The 24206-nt window shown below is 37.8% G+C and overlaps 1 protein-coding gene across 2 annotated transcripts; it reads left to right on the forward strand.

The window, feature by feature from the left end:
- Window positions 1–712: 712 nt before the first annotated feature.
- LOC131164423 (65-kDa microtubule-associated protein 5) lies at window positions 713–24206 on the forward strand. Of its 2 annotated transcripts, XM_058121599.1 has the most exons (12): window positions 782–1328; window positions 1563–1609; window positions 1688–1891; window positions 2142–2387; window positions 2482–2694; window positions 4228–4383; window positions 4510–4669; window positions 5765–5916; window positions 9714–9801; window positions 21619–21692; window positions 21771–21845; window positions 23679–24206. In XM_058121599.1, exons 3-12 carry the CDS (start codon window positions 1733–1735, stop codon window positions 23943–23945), a joined length of 1590 nt encoding a protein of 529 aa, XP_057977582.1. In that variant the 5' UTR covers window positions 782–1328; window positions 1563–1609; window positions 1688–1732; the 3' UTR covers window positions 23946–24206. The 2 variants fall into 2 exon arrangements, with proteins under 2 accessions (XP_057977581.1, XP_057977582.1); XM_058121598.1 differs by lacking the exon at window positions 1563–1609 and having other exon boundaries at window positions 713–1000.

Genomic DNA, 24206 nt, shown 5'->3' on the forward strand with positions numbered 1-24206 from the left:
TTGTGGCTATACACATAGACTCAACTTATTTCCTAAAAAAACTCCATTTTTATTATACTCGAATAGTTTTTGAGCACCACTTAGGAAGACTTATAAGAAATATATTTCCACGTTAGATTTAGAACCACTAATTCTAAGATGTATTATTGAGATTTGGATCTATATTTGTGAGAGCATGGGTTGGTATACAAGTCCTACATGAATTTTACATGTAAAGTCATTAATATATCATTACGTAATTGTTGTGATTAAGAGCCTTATCTTACAATTATTTATCTTTCATGTCATCCTCACAAGTGTCAATCTCATCTTTCAATACCTAAATACTTCAAATCCACTTTTTGAATAGGAAAAACTCATGTCACGGACCTCCCTGTGATGATACGAGTTCCGTGACAAAAAGGCAGGAGGTGCAATATTCTTTGCTCATCTGCGCCCACGTTACATAACATTACTCTTTTAAACAACATACAACAAATAATTCAAAGAAAAAAACCATATATGAACTTGTCTAAACAAAAAAATACGTGTCCAAATAAAAATGTTGCATGACCACCATGATTAGACTGGTTTAAAAGCACCCAAAATTTTTCTCATTTCTCATCCCCCCCCACACAATTATAGAAATGCGGTTACGGACTTATGAGGACATTTAAAAAAGGGGTTTTATTTTAAAATTAAAAGGAAAAAGAAAACAAATATTTTCGCGCCGAAACAGTGTATCTCCGTACTCTCCTCCTCTTTCCTTAAAGGGCCTCCCAGTCTCCAGTCCCTTCTTCATTTCAGCACCCACCGTTTCTCTCTCTCTCTCTCTCTCTCTTTCTGGGAACGAAGAAAAAAGAGCATAGAACAGTTCATCCGTAAATTTCGCAATCTCCAAATTCTAGGGTTTCGAGCTTCTCTCTCCGCTTCGATTCTCATCGGTTCCAGAATCCAAATGCTGAGCCAGCCCCCTTCTCTAGCGCAAACCACCTGCGGATCTCTCCTTCAGGAATTGCAGGTTCTCCCGCTTTCCTTCGCACCCACACTCACCATCGCGCTCGATCGCGATTCTCGGACTGTGATCGTGGTGTTCAGTTTATGGTTATTCAGCGCGTATTTGTTCTTTGCGCGCCTTTTTGATTTCTGATCCACTGTCGCTGTGTTGTTCTTCAGTGTGCATTTGTTGGTTTGTACTCGATTTCTGTACCTGCCATCTGGTTGGTTGTCGGGGAATAAAGTTCTGCCTTTTTTCAGCATTTTGTTTCCGAAGAAAACGAAAAATTTCACTCCAGAAAGAAAAAATATTATTTTATCTCCTTGAAATTCGCAACAGCAAAAAACAAAAGGTCTTGAATTAACTGCAACCGACCCGTTTAGTTCCGTCACTGTCTCTTGTTTTTTTTTGTTTTTGTTTTTTTCTCAGTTCTCTGACTTTGATTATTGAATTCGTAATGGAACTGTTATAGCGTATCTCTAATTCTTTTTAGGGCGAAATATTTTTTGAATTTTAGTAGTTGTATTATTTGAATGACGGTTGGTGAAAATTGTAATCGAAGGTAACCCAGTAATATATCATGCAGGAAATGGAGCGATTCTTAGATTCCTCTTCACTCTTGATGTGTTGGAAGTATATAAAAAATCACTGTTGTTCTCATTCATTGCTTTTCTTTAATTGTCTGTGACTTGGGCATTTGGTGTCAATTAGAAAATATGGGATGAAATTGGGGAGCAAGAAAGTGAAAGGGATAAGATGCTTCTGCAACTCGAGCAAGAGTGCCTTGACATCTACCGTAAAAAGGTTGAGAAATCTAGGAAGTACAAGGCTGATTTACATCAGGCATTGGCCGAGGCTGAAGCTGAAGTAGCCAATATTGTTGCTGCCCTTGGTGAAGGAGCTTCTTTTTCACGGGTCTGTTCCTATTGCATTTATTTTATTATGGCCTTCTTATTTAATAAGAAAAATAGAAATCTATATGGAGTGATGCGGGCAAGATGCCTTGGAAACAGGTGAGATGATGCCAGCTTGAACCATTTTGAGCGAATGTCTGTCTTTCTGTCTGGATGTTGTGTACAGGTTATCTGCTTTAACATCATATCTTAGTGTAATATGGCTATGAATACTATGTACTCATTTGATTCCTTTTGTTTTGGTTGATTAGGAAAAGGGCACTCTCAAGGAGCAGATAGCCGGTGTAAAGCCTATCTTGGGGGATTTGAGGTTGAAGAAACAAGAAAGACTAAAGGAGTTTTCAGAAACTCAGTCACAAATTATTGGGATTTGTGCAGAAATAGCTGGTAATTCCCAATTTGTAAATTCTACTGATACACGAATAAATGAGCAGGATTTGAGTATGAAGAAATTGGGGGAGCTGAAGTCACACCTTCAGGAGCTTCAGAATGAAAAGGTCAACTATACATTTGACAAAGAAGTGAACTAATATTTATGATCTGAAAATTTCTATTTATTTATGTTTTCCCCATTGCTTTGTATTTTTGCAGGCTCTTCGTCTTCAAAAGGTTAACAGCCATGTAAATACCATCCATGAACTTTCAGATGTGATGTCACTAGATTTTAATAATACAATGGTTGAAGTTCATCCAAGCTTTGGTGATGCAACTGTCCAATCAAAGAACATTAGCAACGACACTCTTGCTAGATCAATAGGCGTCATCAATTCATTAAAGCAAGAGAAACAGCAAAGGCTGCAAAAGGTGACATAACACTGATTCTCTCTGTCATCTATATCATTATTCACACAACACAAGTATTTATAGTTAACAGATCTATTTTGTGCAACTAGTAACTACTGTACATTGCTTATGTTTTATTTCTATGCTAAGCTGGGACAAGAATTAGCATGTGAAAGAAAAGTTGCTTAGAGTGCTACCTGAAATTATTTATTTCTTTTTCAGTATGCATTCTCTTGTATCCTGTTTGCTTGTTTTTAATTTCTGCATACGATGCAATTGCTACCTTATTTTCGCACTAACAGAAAGTTTAGCCATTAAAGTTAGGCTGCTTGTTTGGCTATTTCTAGGATTGGATGAATATTTTACGTTGATAAGCTGTAAATGTGCTATTCCTGCTGGTTGTGTTTGGTGCTTATTGGGCGAATTTAGAGTACCTAAAGTGCAATTTCATCAATTTATTAAAATTCCTTTATTTATAAGTTGCACCTACAAGACATGAGGTGCTTATTGCTTACCATCAAAGTGTTTGAACTTGGAACCCAGAATTTTTGTGTTTTATGATGACCCAGAGAACTTATAAAGTGTTATATTTATTGGAGGGAACTATATCATATTCTATTGTCTCATGTGTGTATGTTGAATGGTAATACGATTGATGTTCAAAAGTTATGATTAAACGAGCAAAACAGACAATGTCTGATTTGTACAAATCAAGAAAAAATATCGAGGTTTATTTGTTTATTATATTTAATGGGATGACCTTATTGCTTGTGCAATTGATTTATGTTAGTGGACCAAATTTATTAATCCCTTCCGCCACTTTACAATTTGGTGGAGCTGATTCTAGGAAATCCCCCCTGATGAGGTGATGAGTCATTTCTTTCTTCACCTTGTCATGACTAATTTTTATGTATAGTAGACAATCAAAATTATGATTTTAGTTCTTCGAAAAACTAATCCCTTGTTTGGGAGCTTGGGATTCGGACATTGGATTTAGATTTGTGTGAATTTGGATGTAGTACAATATTATACTAAGTTTAGTTTCATTCAAGTCCACACTAATTCAAATGCAGGGCAAAAAAACCATGCTCCTGAACACAACATGATTTATTTGAGAACTTAAGCATAGTTAACTCCTGTACTCCCAATTGGGATGGTCATATTCAGACATTTCGTCCTGAATATCCTAGATTTCTTCAGCTTCCTCCATAAATGTTTGTATGACTTTCTTTTGCTCAATGTATCCTGATTCTCTTATAGCATTACCATATTTTAATATGTTTGACATAGTCTTGGAAATAAGCTGCATACATCTTATCAATGTGCTCACCAATGCAGAAGAGATAGAGGATAAATTATCCTCCTAAATCAACTGGCAATCAGGCATAAAGAAAAATAAAAGATAAGCTAGAAGAAGGAACAGGAGAAAATATCAAACCAGAAGTGCCAGCCAGTCTCTCTGGAAATATTTTATATTTATTTATTTTTTAAAAAATTTTCCCCATATCTTTCTAGATAACTTATAGAGATATAGTTGATTGTTGGCTGTTGTAGCTTCAAGACCTTGGGCGCACTCTCATAGAGTTGTGGAATCTTATGGACACACCTGTTGTTGAACAAAAAAAGTTTGACAATGTCACTTGCTTAATTTCTTCCTCTGTTGACGAGGTCTCAACTCGAGGATGCCTAGCTTTGGATGTCGTTGAGCAGGTGAAACTCTTTTTTTTTTTTTAAATGTATATAATTTTAAATTTCCTTTTATTGCTCATTTTTGGAAAATTTCTATACAACATTTGGTGCTGTTTTTTCATATGATCACGCTGTTTATAATGCTAGACTGAGGTTGAAGTTGAGCGACTGAATTCTTTAAAAGCCAGCAAGATGAAGGATCTGGTACTGAAGAGGCAAAATGAGCTTGAGGAAATATACAGAAGTGTTCATGTTGATGTCGACAGTGAAACAGCGCAACAGATACTCATCAGTCTTATAGAATCTGGTTTAGACCAACTGCTGTCTATTTTTATTGTTTATAAACTATTAAGAGTATTTTAGTTGCATAGGAGCTCTCTATCTCTAATCTCTAATGCTATAAAGGGGATTCCCTCTTTGGTGTTTTTCTTCAAAAATATCAAATTTATCCATATAACTACCCATAGTCATCCCAAAACACCCCTGTAACTACTCATAACTATCCCAAAATGCCGTTATATTTATGTCAAGTTTATCCCTATAACTATTCATGATTATCCCAAACATCATTGTAATTACTCATAAGTATCTCCAAATGCCCTTACAATAAACATAGAATTTAAAATTTAAAATTAAATATTCTTTAACTCTTGTTTAATATAATTTCTTTAAAAAAAATTAAAAATAAAGAGCTGTAGAGCGCGCACATATAGTTTTTTAAAAAACCTTTATAGTAAATATAAAATTAAAATTAAAATATTCTTTAATTATTGGCTATTTTCTTTATAATTTTTTTTTTCTAAAAATGTTTAAAATATAAAGAGTCAGGGGAGCAGCACTAGTTATGTTGATGACACTTTTCTTATAATGATTTTCTTAAATTTGTAATGCATCAATGTATGAACTTGGGTTCCCTTCTGCTTTGTATTGTCTTTCTTTTTTTGATTTTATTTTTTCATTATTCTTTCAATTTTTTGGAATATATCTACCTTGGTGTTGTGAATCAGTTTCTTAATTTCATTTTCCACAAGTTGTCTCTGATTGTGCTTAGCTTTTTGAATCAGGGAATAAATTTATATTCATCTATTCTTTTTTACTTGCGTGATAGTTTCTTTTTTCTTTTTTCCCCATGCTATAACTTTTTATTGTGTGTGTGTATACATATTTGATGTGGGCCTGCACTTCAATTAAGATATTTATTTAAATTTGGATGGCATCGGAGTCAGGAGCCTTGTGTATTGGCCATTGCATTTTCTTGTTTTAAATTTAACTTCGAATGTTTCTGTACATCTCTTTTGCATTAGTGGTTTTATATCAACATTGACCTTTGTAAATTTTGATTGCTGAAATTCACTTCAAAAGAAAAACAAAATGATTGTTGTTTCTATATTATCTTTCACAGGTAATGTTGACTTATCTGATTTGCTTTCCGGCATGGATGATCAGATCACAAAAGCTAAAGAGCAAGCTTCAAGCAGGAAGGATATTTTGGAAAAGGTGGATAAATGGAAGTATGCATCTGAGGAGGAAAACTGGCTTGATGAATATGAACGGGTAAAAGTTACTAAGCAGTAACATCAAATTTTTGTGCTGAAGTGTGTGCACGATGGTTTAATGCTGATCTGAATTCTTATCTTTTTAGAAATTAAATCACTTTTTATTCTCTTTATGTTGTGATGATTCGTGTCTGAAATATTTTCGTAAAGCTTTATTTAGTTATTGATGTTTGTAGTAACACTCTGGACTCATTATTGTTCACTACCTACAAATGGGTTGCTAAATAAAAAATGATTCATTCCACTTTCTGAGAACATTAACATGTCTCTGTGACAACTAGTTTTAAATATTATTCCTATTTTGGAATTTTTTAATTTGATAATTTCCATAATTGTTTTGGATAAAAAAAAAAACATTAACAGAGAAGTGGCAAGGTATGATGAGGGAGAAGAAGATGTCCTCCAAGTACCAACAAGAAAATGACAATAAAATTACAACAAAGTTTCCCTCCAATCACCTTGAAAGTTGGACAGCAATAGCCTTTCCAAACCTGAAAGAATGGGCTTAGAAAGAAGCCAAGAACACTTATCATATAATGAACTTGGAGAAGTGTGTGATATTTGAAACTTCTTGCATTCTTCTCCATTCAAATGGTCCACATTATGGCAAAAACCACATTATGCCTTAAAGCCCTTCTCCTCCTGCTCTTGCCAAAGCCCCAAAAATGCAATAGCAAGAATTTTACCATATTCTGAGGCACCACCTGAGCTTCACCAAGACAAGAAAAGAAAGCACTCCGGAGATGAGTTGCTGCCCAGCAATGAAGGGAGAGATGTGTGTTATTTTCTTTGGGTTCACTGCACATTGAGCACATATTAGGACTGAGAGGCTTGTAGGATCTTCCAATCTGAAGCAAATCATGTGTTTTGATCCTATTAAGAGTCCCATTCCAAATGAAGGTCCAAATCTTAAAAGGAAACTTTGCTTTTGAAATGAGGTGGCTCCAACTCCAAGAGAGCAAATCTTGTGTGTTAATCCAATTGTCATGATTAGTATGCTTCTTTGTTTATATAATATGCTATTCAGATTTTTCTATCATTAGTTATTCACAGTTATAAAACAATTTATGGTCAATCATAATATACAATGTTGTGATATAAACAATTTTGAAGTCGTTTATGAATTTCTTAATGTGCTTACTGCAATTTTTCAGGTTAATTTGGATCAATTCATATTCTTATCCTGATTGCTATTTGGATATGTGACATCAAAAAATTATTGATGCAATGATTGCAAGTAAGAAGCCATGATGCCTTTTAGTTTGATGGAAATTATCAATTAGCACAGAACTATATTGTTGTAGTCACAAACCCCAAGAACATTGAACCCACAAGGAGATGATATTTTATTTTAGCACATGATAAGGGAAAGGAAATTATGGATACAGAAAAGGAGGATGGAATGGAAGTTGTTACTTGACTGAAAAAGTTGGATTAGAGGCTAAATCAAGAGCCATATGGCTCTAGGATGGTGTGAGAACATCCAATTCCTGGAACAAATGGCAATTGATAGGCACAAATTTAATTTGTATATTAGTTTTGGGTTGTCAATGATGGTGGCGTTGCTGACAAATATTGCTATATCAGCGCAGACAGGCTATTTTTAGGCATATTTTGGTTATTTAGAGATTATCAATGACCTCATTTTTACATTATTCTATCAAATTCCAATGTAAGGTAAAGCCCATTGAACCATTGCCTGGTAGGAGATGGCCCAATTATACTCTAGAAAAATGCAGCTTCCCTACAAGGCAGATAAAACTTCACTTAATTGTGGTTTTAGGTTTTTTGTGGGCCTGCAATTAAGGATGTTTTTTGAACTATTGTTTAGTATGAGATGTGCTGTTTTAGAGCATAAAATTTTGGGAGGCTTTGGTGAAAGGAGAGCAAAGCCCCTATGCTGTATGAGATGTTCTTATGTTTCAAGTATGGCAAGCCTATACAAAGGGCGTCCCTAGGCTACAAGGCTCCCTGCTTTGAGAGGGTAGGGGGAGGGTTTACACAGCGTATGCAGCCTTACACCTGCTTTTATGCTGAGAGGCTGTTTCTTTGGACTCAAATCCATGACCAACAAGTAACAAAGGAGAAACCTTACCATTGATCCAAGGGCCAAGGCCCACCCTCTATGGAATGCCTATACACATGCATAAACTTAGCAAACAGATAAAAATTGCTCAAATCTAATCTGCCCTGAGCTTGACTTGGATAGTTGGAACCCAGCTAAAAATTTTGTGAGAGAAATTCATTATGGAAGTGTTGGTTGGGAACAAAAAAAAATGGTGGAAGATTTCTTATTTAATGATTGTTGCTTATAGGTATTTGGGAATGCTAAAATAAAATTAAAATAATTTTTATTGGAAAAAATGGATTGGAGATCAAAGGAAGGGTTTGAATTTCTCCTTATCAATCAAACTGGAGAATTTTATTTCACACAAGATATACGAGGGCTAGATCAAATTTTAACCATATAATATGCCCAATAATGCACTAATCAGCAATACACTTCATTTATTCAATGTCACTAATGGCCTTTTAGGTTAAGGTCTTGGGCACAGTTTTCTGTATTCGAAAACGTGAGATACAAAGAATACGTGAAATTTGTGTATGTTACATTTTCAAAAAAACCATTTTTCAAAATGTTTCTAAAAGACAGCCCTAAAGAATATAGGTTTCTAGGTGTTTTTCATGTTTGGTTCAGTTCTCCCGATGCAATAAAGACACGGGTACAGGTTATAACTCGTTTTTTAATTTTTGATAGTAATGATAATAATAATACTAATAATGATAATATTTATTACTATTATTTTATTGAAAAATTGTCGCTTGGGTCACTCTTAACCAAATGCAATTCCTCTGTTTTCATTTCCAAAAACAATTTCAAAAACAGCAAACCAAACTCATTTTTGAAAATAAAAAGCACATAATAAAATTCCTCATTTTCAATTTCAGAAACAACTAGTGACTCGCTTCTGAATCCTTAACCAAACAGGGCCTAATTTTCCATGACCCAAATTTACCAAGTTAGAGCCATGAGTGACTTTCATGATGGTGAGGTAGGTTTTTTTTTAAATAATTTTTTAGATCAAATTAGGATTGGGTGAAGAGAAGCCCTTTTGTTTGTGTATGTGCATGCCATTAGTATGGCTGATAATATGCTATTAGATATTACACATGCCTAACAAAATGTGTTTAGCTGTATTTGACAGTGTGTTGACACTTGCAAAAGAATTGATCTTTATTGGTTGAAGATGTGCCATAAGAACAAGTGTTATAGGAACTGATTACACATTCTTCTAATTGTTGGTTGTTAGTTATTTCTTTCTATCGTTCTTCCGTACTCACAAGCAAAAGCACTAGCAATATATGCATGCATATAAACTGAAATGAAAATTCTGTTTCTTATACTAGAGCATGAATTCATCAAATAATTAGTACTAGCTAAAGCATATGTTGATTTCTAATTCAATCTATAACTCATTTGAGTTCACCAAAAAAAATGGTATGAGTCTTGTTTGCTTGCATATAATTTTAAAATTTTTTCTATCAACCAATCAAATTTGTATTGACTAATCTGGTGGTGCATTTCTGATGCTGAAGTTTGGATTACCTTATCTAGAAGGGGCAGCCTAGTGCATATGGCTCCCACATCAGATGAATCAACTTTACAACTCCCACCCTCACCCCCAACCTACTCCCACTCCCTGCACAGTGTGGAGAGGCTGTTTTCCACAATTCCAGCCTGTTATTCCAGCTGACATTGGACTCATCAATGATAACTGAGTTCTAATTTTACAGGATGACAATCGGTATAGTGCTGGCAGAGGAGCACATAAAAATTTGAAACGTGCTGAGAAGGCTAGGATTCTGGTTGGAAAGATACCATGTGAGCTCCGAATAATCATCCATTTTTATAATTTTGCATGTATTTACTTTTTCATTTTTCAACCCATCATGTATTACATCTAAAGAAATATAATGTTAAGTTAGATTATATTGTAGATGATAAATAGCTTAGCCTTTTGCTTTCACTATTTCATTCTTCATAGAGCTGCTAACAATATGTCTGGATTTTTTTTTTCCTAGGGAGGGGGATAAGAAAGGGAAGTTTCTACTAAGTTAAAACTTGAAAGAATACAAAACAGAGGGCCAGAAATCCACAAAGGAAAGAAACTTTCAAAAAAATACAATGAAGCAAAACAGTACTAAAAAAAAGCTCACATAGCAAAGATCTCCAATCACTGAAAAAATATTACAATGAAGCAAAACAGTACTCAAAATAGAAGTTAATATAACAAAGATCTCCAATCACTCTAAATACGATTCAATGTAACTCTTGGAAAAGCATTAGCTGCTGTTGCCTAAAAGGAAGCATAGAAAATAACCCTATTTCAAAGCAAATGAATGGAAGGGTCTTGTCCTGAAAGATTCTCGAATTCCTCTCTAGCAAGCACATCACACCATGACCATTAAAGCAAAATAAAGTATAACACTATGCTGTTTCCTGTTGAGTTGCAGTAGGTGGAGATCGGCAGCCACCAACCCAGCTGCTTCTGTTGAATTTGGAGACTGGCAGCCACCATCACCAACCCTGCCCATCTTCATTGAAATTAAGCCAACCACCTTTGAATTCCACCCCCCATCCATGACTGTATATAGCAGATGTGTGTGTGTAATCGTGTGCAAGAATTGTGTGGAAGAGTGTGTGAGGAACAGAGTGAAATTGTGTTGGTTGAGAGAGAGAGTTGAGTTGAGCAGTGGCTCCTCCTCCTTGTAATTTTTTCTCCCAGTTATAGTGAGTTTGGTGTGCTCCGTGGACGTAGGTCAGATTGGACTGAACCACGTTAAATCTGGTGTTCCATTTTTCTTTGTTTATATTTTGCTTGTGTGTGATTGTTGTTCTTAGATCCCCTAATAATTGGTATCAGAGCTAGATCGAAGCCTTTGCCCAGTATCTCAAAACTGAGTTTTGAGACCACCATCGTGTTCCTCTTGTCGAGACAAAGTCAATGATGCAAACTGGAGCTCGAACGGAGGTCAGACGAGCTTGCATGTGCCCACACGCGCCACCTGCAGTAAGCCGTCGTTTCCACGTGCCTCTAGGTAGTCGGCGCGTAGCTTCACGTACCATCATGCGCCCCCACACGCCGGCAAGCTCACAACGAGAGTTGAAGGTAGAAGAAGGCTGACCTCAGCGTCCGAGTTAGCACTTTGTAGTGCCGCGTCACGCCACGTGTCGTCCAGTCAGTCGGGACCCACTGCCACGTTAGCATTGAGACCCACTGCCATGTTAGCACTAGGACCCACTGCCGCGTTAGTGTTGGGACCCACTTTTGCCACGCCAGTAGGTGGGCCCCACATTGCCACGTCAGCGAACGACGTCAATTGACTGCTTTAGTAACGGCGTTAGCATATTCCGTTAAAGAGGAGAATATTCCGTTAAGTTTATTGGAAAGTTGACCTGTTTGACCGTAAAGTTTGACTAGGTTTTCGGAGTCATTTCAGGTTCGCTTTTCTAACGACTTGAACCATTTCTAAGATTTTTGGTCGTTCCGGATCCAAGCGTGCTGTCTGTTTGAGTTGATTCCATCTCTAGATAGGCAAATCAGAATGTCGAATGAAAAGAGCTCAAATATCGAGATGTTTGACGACACTAATTTCGGTTTTTGGAAGATGCAGATTGAGGACTACTTGTTTGGTAAGGAGTTGCACTTACCATTGAAGGCAAAACCAGAATCCATGAAGGAAGGCAAGTGGGAGTTGCTTGATCGAAAAGCTCTCGGAGCGATCAGGATGATACTGGCAATGTCTATTGCTTTCAATAACAAGCACATGACACCTACCAAGTTTTTATGGATGCGCTCTCCAACATGTACAAGCAGCCATCAGCTACAAATTAGGTACACTTAATGAAAATGTTATTTACCATGAACATGTCTGCAGGTGAAAATTTTAGTAGATATCTGAATAATTTCAACGAGCTGTCTAATCAACTCGCCTTAGTTGGAATTACGTTTGATAGTGAAATTCATGCCTTACTGATTCTTAGTCAGTTGCTTGAGAGTTAGAAAGACATTGTTACTGCGATTAGTAGCTCCGCAGGAAAATCGAAGCTGAATTAAGACGAGGTCATCAACATGATTTTGACGGAAGAGATCAGGATGTAGTCAAACAATGCCTCCACTTCAAGTTCAGCCTTATATGTGGAAAGCTGAGGGAAAGGAAGTTGGCATGGGTGATCAAACAATCACGGTAGATCAAGGACCAGGCGGTCCAAATTCAGAAATCCTAGAGGTTCCCAGGGCACAAAGAACATTGAGTGCTAGAACTGTGGAAAAACTGGGCATTACAGAAACCAGTGCAAAGGTCTAAGAAAGAATCTGAGGCGAAGACAGAAGAAAATCTCGCTTCTTCTTCAAGAGAAGGAGATGCACTGATATGCTCTTTGGAGAGCAAGTAGGAGTGTTGGGTCTTAGACTCCGAAACCTCATTTCATGTCACTTGCAGCAGAGATTGGCTAGAGGAGTATACACCAAGTAATTTCGGTAAGGTGTACCTTGGCAATTATCAATCTTGCGACATAGTCGACAAGGGAATTGTGAAGATCAAGATGAATGGGTCCGTAGATGTCAAATGTATTCTAGACCTGAGAAAGAACTTGATCTCAATTGGATAATTGGCAGATGAGAGATACACCACAACATTCATTGGTGATGAATGGAAGATGTCAAAGGGTGCATTGACGATTGCACGAGGTAAGAATACTGGAACACTTTATCTGACCTCTAATGCCTGCATGTCTATTTCAGTTGCTACAGGAAATAATGATAGCAACATTTGGCACCAATGACTCAATCACATGAGCGATAAGGGACTTAGGGTGATGCACTCAAAGGGAAAATTGAGTGGTCTACGGTCAGTAGAGATTGACATGTGCGAGGATTGCATACTCAGGAAGCAGAAGAGGGTCAGTTTCCAGACATACACCTGTACCCCAAAGGAGAGACAAGAACTAGTCCACTCCCATGTATGGGGACCGACAACCATCTCATCCATAGGCGGAAGGAATTACTTCGTGACATTTATTGATGATCATTCTCGGAAGGTATGAGTTTACTTTTTGAAACATAAATCAAATGTGTCTTTGATGCTTTCAAGATTTGGAAAGCAATGGCTAAAAATGAAACTAGTTTGAAAATCAAGAAATTGAGAACCAACAACGGTGGTGAGTATGAAGACACCAAGTTCAAGAAATTCTGCTATGAGCATGGTATCGAGATGAAAAGAACTGTGCTAGGTATGCCCCAACACATCGACGTAGCCGAGCAGATGAACCAAAGTTGACTGAAAGAGCCAAAAGCATGCGTATACAGTCAGACTTACCAAAGTAGTTCTGGGTAGAAGTAGTCAACACGGCAGCATACTTGATTAACAGGAGTCCATTGATACCATTGGACTACTGTCTATCAGAAGAAGTATGAAGTGGAAAAGAGATGAAACTTTCACATTTGAAAGTTTTTGGTTGTGTTGCATATGTACATATCAATGATCATGTCAGAAACAAGCTTGATCCAAAGTCCCATAAATGCACCTTTGTCGGTTACGGTGAAGATGAGTACGAGTATTGCATTTCGGACGATGAAAACAAGAAGGTGATCACAAGCAGAGACGTGATCTTCAATGAAAAAGTGATGTACAATGACAGACACACAACAAAACCCACCAAACTAGTTCAGAATGAAACAACTTATGTAGACATGGATGATGTCCCAAAAGGTGTAGGGTACAATATCAAAATACCGAGAATCTTTAGGCGGAGGAATCTGTGGAGGAGATCGTCGCACCACCGCCTCCTACTCCAGCTCTGGAGTTTAGGAGATCTTCTCGGCCCCATTTACCAAATACAAGGTACATGGATTGTTTGCTTCTTACAGATGGAGGAGAGCCTGAATGCTATGATGAAACATGTTAGGTGGGAGATTTGAGCAAGTGGGGGCTTGCGATGAAGGACGAGATGAAGTTCCTCACATGCAACAAAATGTGGGAGCTAGTTTAGTTGCCTAAAGGTAAGAAGACTCTTCACAATAAGTGGGTATACAGGATCAAAACGGAGCATGATGGCTCTAGGAGGTACAAAACCCGATCGGTAGTCAAAAGTTTTGAGCAGAAGGAAGGAATCGACTACACCAACATTTTTCTACCAGTTGTGAAACTAACAACCATCAGATCAGTCTTAAGCATTGTTGCCTCGAAGGGCCTACATCTTGAGCAGTTGGATGTGAAGACGGCATTTCTTTACGGTGATCTAGATGAGGAGATTTACATACACCAGCCAGAAGGATTCTCAGTGAAAGGTAAAGCGAATCTTATGTGCAAGTGAAGAAGAGCTTGTACAGTCTCAAAGAAGCTCTCAGGCAATGGTATCGAAAAGTTGACGGCTTTATGCACATGTGAGATTTTCAAAAGTGCAACGTTGACCATTGTTGCTACTTCAAGAGGTATTAGTCTAGTTATATCATTTTGTTGTTATATGTCGATGAAATGCTAATCGCAGGACTAGATATAGAAGTGATCAGAAAATTGAAGTAGCAATTATCAAAGGAGTTTGACATGAAAGACTTGGGTTCAGCAAAGCAAATACTTGGGATGCGGATCTCCAGTGATAAGCAACATGGAACGTTGCGGTTATCTCCGTTGGAGTATATTAACTGTGTTTTACAGATATTCAACATGAGCAGTGCCAAAACACTAAATACACCATTGGCCAGACATTTCCGCCTCTCCAAGGATCAGACTCCCTAAACAGATGAAGAAAAGGATTTCATGGCTAAGGTACCTTATGCCTCAGCCATTGGAAGTCTCATGTATGCTATGGTTTGTACCAGACCAGACATTGGCCAAGCAGTGGGAGTTGTCAGTAGGTTCATGTCAAATCGAGGGAAGACTCATTTGGAAGCAGTGAAGTGGATCTTGAGGTACCTAAGAGACACTATTGATAAGTGCCTATGTTTCGACAAAGGAGACTTGAAAATTAAAGGGTATGTAGATGCTGATTTTACTGGTGAAGTTGATCACCGTAGAAGCACCACTGGATATGTGTTCACTGTTGACACAACAGCTATTAGTTGGATGTTACAAATGCAAAAGATTGTTGCCCTATCCACTATAGAAGCTGAGTATGTAAGAGTGATAGAAGCCAACAAAGAGATAATTTGGCTTCAAGGTTTGTTGACGGAGCTTGGAATAAAGCAGGAGAGGAATGTTTTGTATAGCGACAGTTAGAGTGCGATACATCTGGCAAAGAACTCTGCATTTCATTCTAGAACCAAACACATTGGACTTCGTTATCACTTCGTCAGATCTCTATTAGAGGACGGAGTGCTGGCACTTAAAAAAATTTAAGGTAGCAGGAATCCAGTAGACATGTTGACAAAGGTAGTGACTATAGATAAGCCGAAGTTGTGCTCAACTTCAGTTGGTCTTCATGCTTGAAGACAGATGTGAGCACATCATTTACCTATACACTGGTTGAGATGGTGCCTCTGTCTCTAAGTGGGAGGTTGTTGTGTTGTAGTAGGTGGAGACCAGTAGCCACCAACCCAGCCACTTCTGTTGAATTTGGAGTTCGGCAGCCACTTTCACCAACCCTGCCCACCTTCATTGAAATTAAGCTAACCACCTTTGAATTCCACCCCCCATCCATGGCTATATATGGCAGATGTGTGTGTGTGTAATCGTGTGCAAGAATTGTGTGGAAGAGTGTGCGAGGAACAGAGTGAAATTGTGTTGGTTGAGAGAGAGAGAGTTGAGTTGAGCAGTGGCTTCTCCTTGTAATTTTTCTTCCAGTAATAGTGAGATTGGTGTGCTCCGTGGACGTAGGTTAGATTGGACCGAACCACGTTAAATCTGGTCTTCCATTTTTCTTTGTTTATATTTTGCTTGTGTGTGATTGTTCTTAGATTCCCCAACATTTCCTTATGCTAAAACCCCAAAATCTAGCGGGAATAGCTCCTCTGCAATAGCCAGACAAGCCAATAGTCCACATCAATGTTGAATGGAAAATTCTTCAATTTCCATGCAAAAGGAAAATGCAAAATGAGATGAGTAACCATTTCACTATGCCTAGGAGGAGAATGTGACTTATGGAAGCATTTTTGCTGTTATTGCTTATCGTCTTGGTGACAGAATCCCAGGCTATAAAGTCTAGTTGCAGTTATAGGAAAGTTGGATTTAATTTGAAGTCGTGAACATAAATGTTTTGTTCCTTGGCTTATTAGGATGTCTAAATGAATGTTGGCTTTAAGTCTTTGTGAGGTTCTACTTTCTTATATATTAATATATGTGTTAGATTACTACTTTACCTAAAAACTTAAACTATTAGGTTGTGGGTCAACAATGTATATCAAGCTTTAACTCTCCCTTGCATGTGCAGCCCAACAGCATGTGGAGAGATAAAGAAAAGATAACATCACCCACTATAGGGAATATAATAATTTTTTAAATACCACACAATAAATGCGGGCAACAAGATTAGAACCCAAGACCTCCTGGTAGCCAGCTCTGATACCATGTTAGATTACCACTTTATCTAAAAGCTTAAGCTATTAAGTTGTAGACCAACAATGCATATCAAACTTTAACAATATGGATTGGAATTTCAAGATTTATGGATGTTCAGAGAAAATTAGGGTTTGCATCTGCAGCAGTTGTTGCTTGCCACAGAACATTTCTTCTGAAGTGACAAGTTCAGGACACTTTCTTTTCATGTCACATTTTTGGTCAGTAGCGCTTGAACCTGCAAGATTGGGAAACACAAACATTAAAATGCAAAAGTGAAAAATGATGCAAAAATTGTAGTGTATAGTTTTAAACTAGGATATGTACTCTGCTGAATTACCCAGCTGACTTTACTGGGAATTCACGGAATGAAATTCCAATCTGTAAATTAGCTGGCTGATTGAATGGTCAATGCTTATTTTTTTTTAGAAAAAACAATTAGCAGAGGTGATGCTGGGGAGTGTGTTTCAAACCTGTGACGTTGAATGGTAGGTGAAGCAGTTCACCATCAGGCTGAATGTTGATCCTTAGTAAGAGGAATAATATTCTATTAGTTATGCTTATTCGATGATCCTACAATACATTATACAAAGGTAAAATTTGCTAAACTTTGGTGGCACTTCAGACTATATCACATTTTAAAGGTGTCACACTCTTGTGCTCTCAATCTGGTTCACCCCAAGTATCCTAGGTTTCAACTTCAGACTCTCAAAGTTTTGGAAGTGCATTGTTTCTTGTTTCCTGTGCAAATTTAGTGGCAGATCTTTTGTCAGTTACATAAGCTCATTGTGACCAGGGGTATGCAATAAAGAAATTTAAAGATAATGAGGGCCTGAAACAGCTGTGGAAAATCATTTTCCATTTTTAGTTTTCCAAAGAATTACAAAAATCCAACCTATTTTTCAGTTTTGCAACATTTGTATCAAAAGAACTGGAAATTCTTTTTTGGCAGTATTCACCTGTGGAAAAAAGTTTTATTTTCTATTTCCAATTTTTTAAATAATTAATAAAATTCTACCTTTTTCTTCCAATTTTCTAAATTTGTATGGAAAGTTGGAACACATCTTTTTATTGTTTTCTAGATTTCTGGTTTCTTATGCAATTTTTGGAAATTGGAAAACAAGGTCTCACTTTGTAATTGTTTGGAAATCTAGAAATGCAAAAAATGGACTGTTATGGGCAACCAGACAAATCCATTATTTTCTATCTTTTTAATATCAAATCTTAAAAAACTGAAAAATAAGCTAGCATTTTTCTAATTCTTTGAAAATGTAACAAATTTCTAATTCTTTGAAAATTTAACAATGGAAATGAAAACTGATTCCCGCAACTAAATAGGCTCTGAGTTTTTCCATCTTTATGCTCTCTTAGATGACAAAGATCCCCTGCTTTAGAGAATTCTAAGAGTAGTTCAGTTGAATAGACAATTTTTTTTCCTCTCTTTTAAAATTTTTATTATTTTATATAAAATAAATTTTTATTGTTCTTGATTTTTGAGGAGCCAAAAGTGGTCAACCTTATGGTTATGGTATGTGTAACCAAAGTATGTACTGCAGCTCCCATTGGTAACTTTAACATTACTTTTGGGTTTGAAAAAAAATTGTGAGGGTCATTGCAATTGTGCAATGCTGAACGATTCTTTGAAGCTGCATAAATTAGGTTTAAAGGTGAACATTATTTTATAGGAAACAAAGGATGAAGCATACATGAGAGAAAAAGTCCAATTATGTGTAGGAACACTAATATTACAAAATGACTAATATACTCTCAAAATAGACAAAGAACAGAACAAATTGTGGCCTTTTGAAATCTTGTAGTCGAGTGAGAGTGGATGGGAGGTTGGACATGTGGAAGAGGGTTTACTTGTTTTTAGGGTGTTGTATTACTCTCATCAATGCTTCTTTTTGAACATCCTTATTTATTTTTTGGTCCATCTTTTAGAATTTTTGCAAGTGTGGTGAGGGTGGCTAGAGATCTTCTATGGTTGGTTATCGGGTGGTTTTATGGTAACAAGAATCATCTTGTTAGTTGGGATGTGTTGGAAGTCCTAAGTCAGAAAGGGGTTTGGAACTTGCTAATTTGGTGTAGAAAAATTCTCTTTAGCTGGAAATGTTTATAGAGGTTCTCTCAAGAGCGATTCTATGGCACAAAGTTGCAATAAGTATGGAGTTCTTCGGAATGGGTGGGAGAGTAGAGGTAGTGGTAATGTTTCTCAAGTAAGTCCTTGAAAGTTTATTTCTTAGGTTTCTCTTTGTGCTTTCATCATACTTGATTCAAATTTCATAGTTGTAATAAAATTTGTTTTGAGAAGATTTGTTTTTAGGTGAGTTTTAATTGTAGACTTTGGAGCCTTAGCCTTTTAGGCTATCTTTTGTTCATAATCCTCCAATCACATCTGTTTAACATTCTTTGCGTTAACGGTACTGTCCTTCTGCACTTCACCTTCCTCCCACACTTCAAATATCACCGGAGACTTTTCCACACCTCCTGGCTGTTCTAGTTCCTTCACGTGAGACTCCACAGCCTTCGGCTTTGCATGAATGGGCGTCGGGAGGCTTGTGTGTCCTTCTGCTTCCTGTTTCTCCTTCTCTCCACATCTTCTTTGGCACACGAGTAATTTCTTTATCCCTCCTGCCCTTATTTTCTCCAGCTCTGCAAACTACCTCTGTATGTCCTTGATGGCAGCATTTGGAACAATAGAAACCATGCTTCTCATACCGTACCTCCTGCCAAATCACTTTATTATTTGAAACAACAATGGGGAATCCCTGTACCGGTTCTTCTTGAAGGTCAATCTCTACACATCTCTGTGCATCGGACGTTCTAGTCCTATTCAATGTCGCATTATCAACTCCTAAAAATTGACCAAATCTGGATGCTAGGATTTGAAGACAATCCAGGCGATACATATGGATCGGCAAGCCAGGTAGTAATATCCATTGGGAAGCCAAAGGAGACTCCTTTTCCAGATCAAAGTCTTTTGTCTAGTGAAACAATCGAAACGAACACCCATCTATTACTCTACCTTCACGGGCCCATGCATGCACAAAGTCCCTCTCAGATCTCAACTGTGCAAAAAACATGGTGACTGTCCATGAAACTAACCGTTGGAATTTCCAATAATTCCCAGGTTTTAATCACAGTAATTCTGATGACATCTATTGAGGGCCTAGAGTGTGTAAATTTCAGGATCAAAGCAAATCGGAATTCCTCAGCCACTTTTGTTATCTCCATCTCTGTAAAAATGAAGCCCTTCTCCCCATTGATATCCACAAGGTAACGCATTGACATTTTTAACGTAGGCACCACCGTGTTTGTTATCATTTGAGAATACGTCTTTTTGCTGGTATCTCCAAGTTCAAAAGTCCCCACCGATGGGGGAGTCACTGGTGGAAGGGTTGCTGCCATGGCCAACCCAGGAAAGTAGCAACAAACACAGAATTCCTCTTTTGCCCAAATGCTTTAACCCAGAGCCCCTATTGTGAAGTAGTTGAAGAGAGACATACCTGATTGAGGATGTTTCGGGTACCAGTAGAGGCGGCGAGGTGGAAATTTGACCAAAGGGCTTGTTGAATTCAATGTCCTTGGCAGGTGGCACATTGGAGATCCGGTAGGCGGCGAGATGGGCGACCGACTATGGTTGCGGCCAGTGACACAACTCTCTTGCAAATCGTGCACAGCAATAGGAGGCTGTGGATGCGGGATGCGAGCGGGAGAGAGGATTGGGATGCGCGAGATCTTTCGGGACAAGCAACCGGTTATGGTTGTGACAGGCGGCGGGCGGCGAGTAGCTCTCCGGCGAATTAGATGGGAGTAGGGGGGAACGTGGAGGTAGTATCAGAGTGTGTTCAACTCCCAAAATTAGATGGGACATCTTCGCCTACTTATGCATCAAACCATGATATTGATAGTCCTCTGGGTCCGTTGAGTAAGAACAAACTTTACCACTCTGATTCGGATTTACAGGTTTCTTTGGCAACATTGAAGGACCAGCTAGGACAAAGTGTGCGTCATTCTCGATGGGTGATTACCCGCCCCGCAAAACTGAATCTATGATTGACACAATGCTAGTGTGGAATGTAAGAGGTTTGGGAAGATCGAGGAGGAGGTTGAAAGATTTAGTTAGACGTCACCGAGTTGCTATTGTAGCTATTGCTATTGAGACGGTTTGTATGAAGGCACCTCTATGAGACTTCTGGAGTTTGCTTCTTTACCTCGTCTAGTTTGAGGTTTGAGACGCCTTGACAAAATTGGTCTTCCTATTTTAAGAGTCTAATGTGTCATTTTGTTTTCGTTTTGTTCTTGTTCCGTTTTGTGTTTATCTGTTTGTAGTTTCGTTTGTTGGAACCTCGGTTTTCCTCCGCCATAAGTGAAGGGTTTTCTAATAAAGATAGGAGGTGCCGCCCTCTTAAAAAAAAAAAAAAAAATCCTCGCAAAGTTGCTATCTTTCTTGGCATTTTCGTTTCTTTCCTAATCTTAATGGAAAGAGGCCAATGAACTCACTATTTTGTTGACAAGAGTGGGTTCTTTTGCTCCCACATCGAGATGTGACTTTAGGATATGGAAAGGGGATGCTTTTGCTTCTTTTTCTTCTAATAATTCTTTTCTTCATTTATTGAAATCCCTTGTCCTTTCCTTTGAGTAATGCTAAAAGTTTCTTTTAAGATTAGGGAACTTTCGACTCCTAAGACTACATTTTGCTTTTGGAATGAAACTGAAGAAGCAAATTAATTGAGGTAGATAGAATCAAGGTAAGAATGAAATCATTGTTAGAATGCAATTATTGCATTTGATCTCCCAAGGGAACGAAGAGCTACACTTTTGCGACCCCTTTTTTCTTTCAGAGGTGTTCTTATCTCCAATTGTAGTTCCTTATTGCTCTATCAATGAATTTTTTTTCCATATATATATATGTATGTATCTGTGTATGTGTGTATATATATATGTATATATATAAATATATATATAGATCATTTTTGACACATAGAGACATACAGGCCGTGGATGCTACTTTCTTATTTGTGTCCTTGAATGACTTTAAAAACCTTCTTTGTGCAGCTCTTGGACACATAGATGCATACATGCCGTGGATGCTACTTTCTTATTTGTGTGTCCTTGCATGACTTTAAAAACTTTCTTTGTGCAGCTCTTGTTGAGAATTTGAGTGCAAAAGTTAAAGCATGGGAAATTGAGAAAGGAATCCCTTTTTTATATGATAAGGTGATTATTATCTTGTAATTACTCATTAATTGTCTGATTAATTCTGTAGTAGTTTCAGGTATTTTTTCCATTTTTCAGGTTCCTTTGTTGCAAACTTTGGAGGTATATACTGCACAACGGCATGAGCGGGAGGAGGAGAAACGTAGATCTCGGGTATGCTTATAGGTCCTACCATTTAAACTACTGTTACTTCATTCTAGTTTCGCATCTAGTTATATAGGGTTATTAAGGAGCCAAGAACTGTCTTATTATAAAAGGTCAGCCTGTTTCCTAGCAGTTGGAAGATGATGCCAGTTTTGAAAACTAGATTCAAGCTGCTTCCAACTATTTTGGCTAGGTTGACAAGGGTTTGAAACCTAGTCATTGATTTCTGGCTTTCATTCTTGAGTTCCCACATGTTCCCTTAGACAACATGATTTTCCAAGCATTCTGAGGGCCCACATTAAGATCCCCCAAGTACCACGCTGTCAATGCCTTGCATTGATGATCAGATGATTGTTGTTCATATGTTTTGAATTAGGTATGTTGTGTTTCTTCCCCATTCGGGAAATTAAAGTTCACCTTTTAGATTAAAATGGCATGCTCCAAAATTTTATGCTCATCTTGACATATTATGTTGTGATATGTGATATGCACTGTCACATCCATTTATTGATAGGTTTAGATTTATGAACTTGTGGATTTTTGAGTTTTATATATTGATAATGTCATTCGCACAATAAAAAATGCATGAAATGATCCAAATACCCATATTTTGTAGTTGGGCTTCCAGCTGGGTTTTTTCAAGGGTGTAATTGGGTATTTTTAGAGAGATGGAAGAGAGGCCAGGGAACATGTTCTGTGTCTCGGGCATATGGTTTGCTTGTCTTGGGAATAAGAAAACCGTATGGTGAGGAAACCATAATTTTATGAAAATTTCCTAGTTCCTCCTCTCTTAGTACAACTCTGGAAAGAATTTCTGAACACGTGATGAACAGGAAAGCCGATAATAAGTCCCTTTGACAAAGGCCTCATTCAGGCTTGAAATGACAGAATTGGACCACCATTAGGACTGGGAATGGAGTGAAAATGCATTGCAATGCACAGTTGATGAATTTTTTGTCACATTACTTATTGAAAGTGTCATGTCATTAGCCTTGTTTTCCTCTCTATTTAAAATAATAAATAATATGAATACGCGGGAGCTTTGTGCACTGGGCTCCCCCCCCCCCCCCCCCCCCCCCCCTCTCCCCTTCTCTTTTTTTTTTTTTTGTATTTTACAAGACTCAACGATGCAGTTATTAACTTTCCACTTACACAAGATATTTGTAAAATTTGGATGCTATGGCCAATTTCATGACTTTATTGGTTGCAAGTAGATGATGTTAGAATTATCATGTTAGGAGGTTCAACCATGTACTTCGGTTCAATTTACTAATTCCATGTTTGTAAAATTTCGCTTTGAATTGCCAATTTATAAGCCATAAGTAAATGGTATTAGAAATATTTTCTTATACTGCAGAGATTGTAAGAAAGCAAAAAAATGTTCTAATTTGTCTGGTGCAATGGTAAAGTCCCTGAGGCCTTCAAGCACACGTGTGTGGTTTGAGAGTGGCTTCTCCATGCAGAAGTGCCGAAGGTTAAGACTATCTTGATAACCCCTCTCATGTGTAGTCTACTTTAGTGCATATAAATAGTTGCCTCATGTGTCCCAAGTCCCTTTTTTTGGGTGAACGATACCGAAACCCACTGTCCCAGCAGGCAAAGGAAATGATGACATGGATGCAGTTCATGTGAGAAAAATGAGGGTGTTTACTGTTTTATACACAACTCCAACAGTTTATTTTTATCTGCTGGATTGATTCTATTGAGAATTAGTGTCTGTTACTCTGCATACATGTGGTAGATGGGATTGTGCAGATGGCGACTTTAGCCAATGACTGATACTGTGTGAGCCTACGGATTTCTACACGAGAATCAACCATAAACCATTGTGCACATGTGCAGGAGCAGAAACGGCTGCAAGAACAACTTACTACAGAGCAAGAGGCACTGTTTGGTTCCAGACCTACCATAAAAAAGCCTCTGGGTCAGAGCATTGCAGCTAACACCACAATTGGAACACCAGTTGGTCGGCGTGCACTGACTCCTTCAGCCCGTCATGGGATATCGGGTGGTGGTAAGGAACGTAGGGACAGTGGCAAGCTTGGCACTGTAATACCTGTAAACTATGTTGCTCTTACAAAGGATGATTCACTCTCTCAAGGCAATTAGGCTCTCTTTTCTCTCTCATTCTCTCCTTGAATGTCTGCATGCACATGGGTGTCGGGGCTGAGATATAGGGAGGTATTGCCAATTGAAAGCTTTAGGAATGGGTTTTGATGATTTGATTGATTGATAAGGTTCCATAATGATGGCCTTGGTTATATAATCTCTTATACTAAATGCATATTCTCTCTCTCTCTCTCTCTCTGACTTGATGATAAATTCTGATTGTGGATTCTCAGGCTAAAATGAATGTGTAATTTTTTTAAA

Source organism: Malania oleifera, chromosome 9, assembly GCF_029873635.1.
Source record: "Malania oleifera isolate guangnan ecotype guangnan chromosome 9, ASM2987363v1, whole genome shotgun sequence".
NCBI classification, from domain to species: domain Eukaryota; kingdom Viridiplantae; phylum Streptophyta; class Magnoliopsida; order Santalales; family Ximeniaceae; genus Malania; species Malania oleifera.

Excerpts from the sequence above, each read along its gene's own strand:
- LOC131164423 (XM_058121598.1), top strand. The coding sequence starts at position 938 with ATGCTGAGCCAGCCCCCTTCTCTAGCGCAAACCACCTGCGGATCTCTC. Across the intron at positions 5,917-9,713 it reads GGCTTGATGAATATGAACGG|GATGACAATCGGTATAGTGC; the intron begins GTAAAAGTTACT and ends CTAATTTTACAG. Across the intron at positions 9,802-21,618 it reads TCTGGTTGGAAAGATACCAT|CTCTTGTTGAGAATTTGAGT; the intron begins GTGAGCTCCGAA and ends TTCTTTGTGCAG.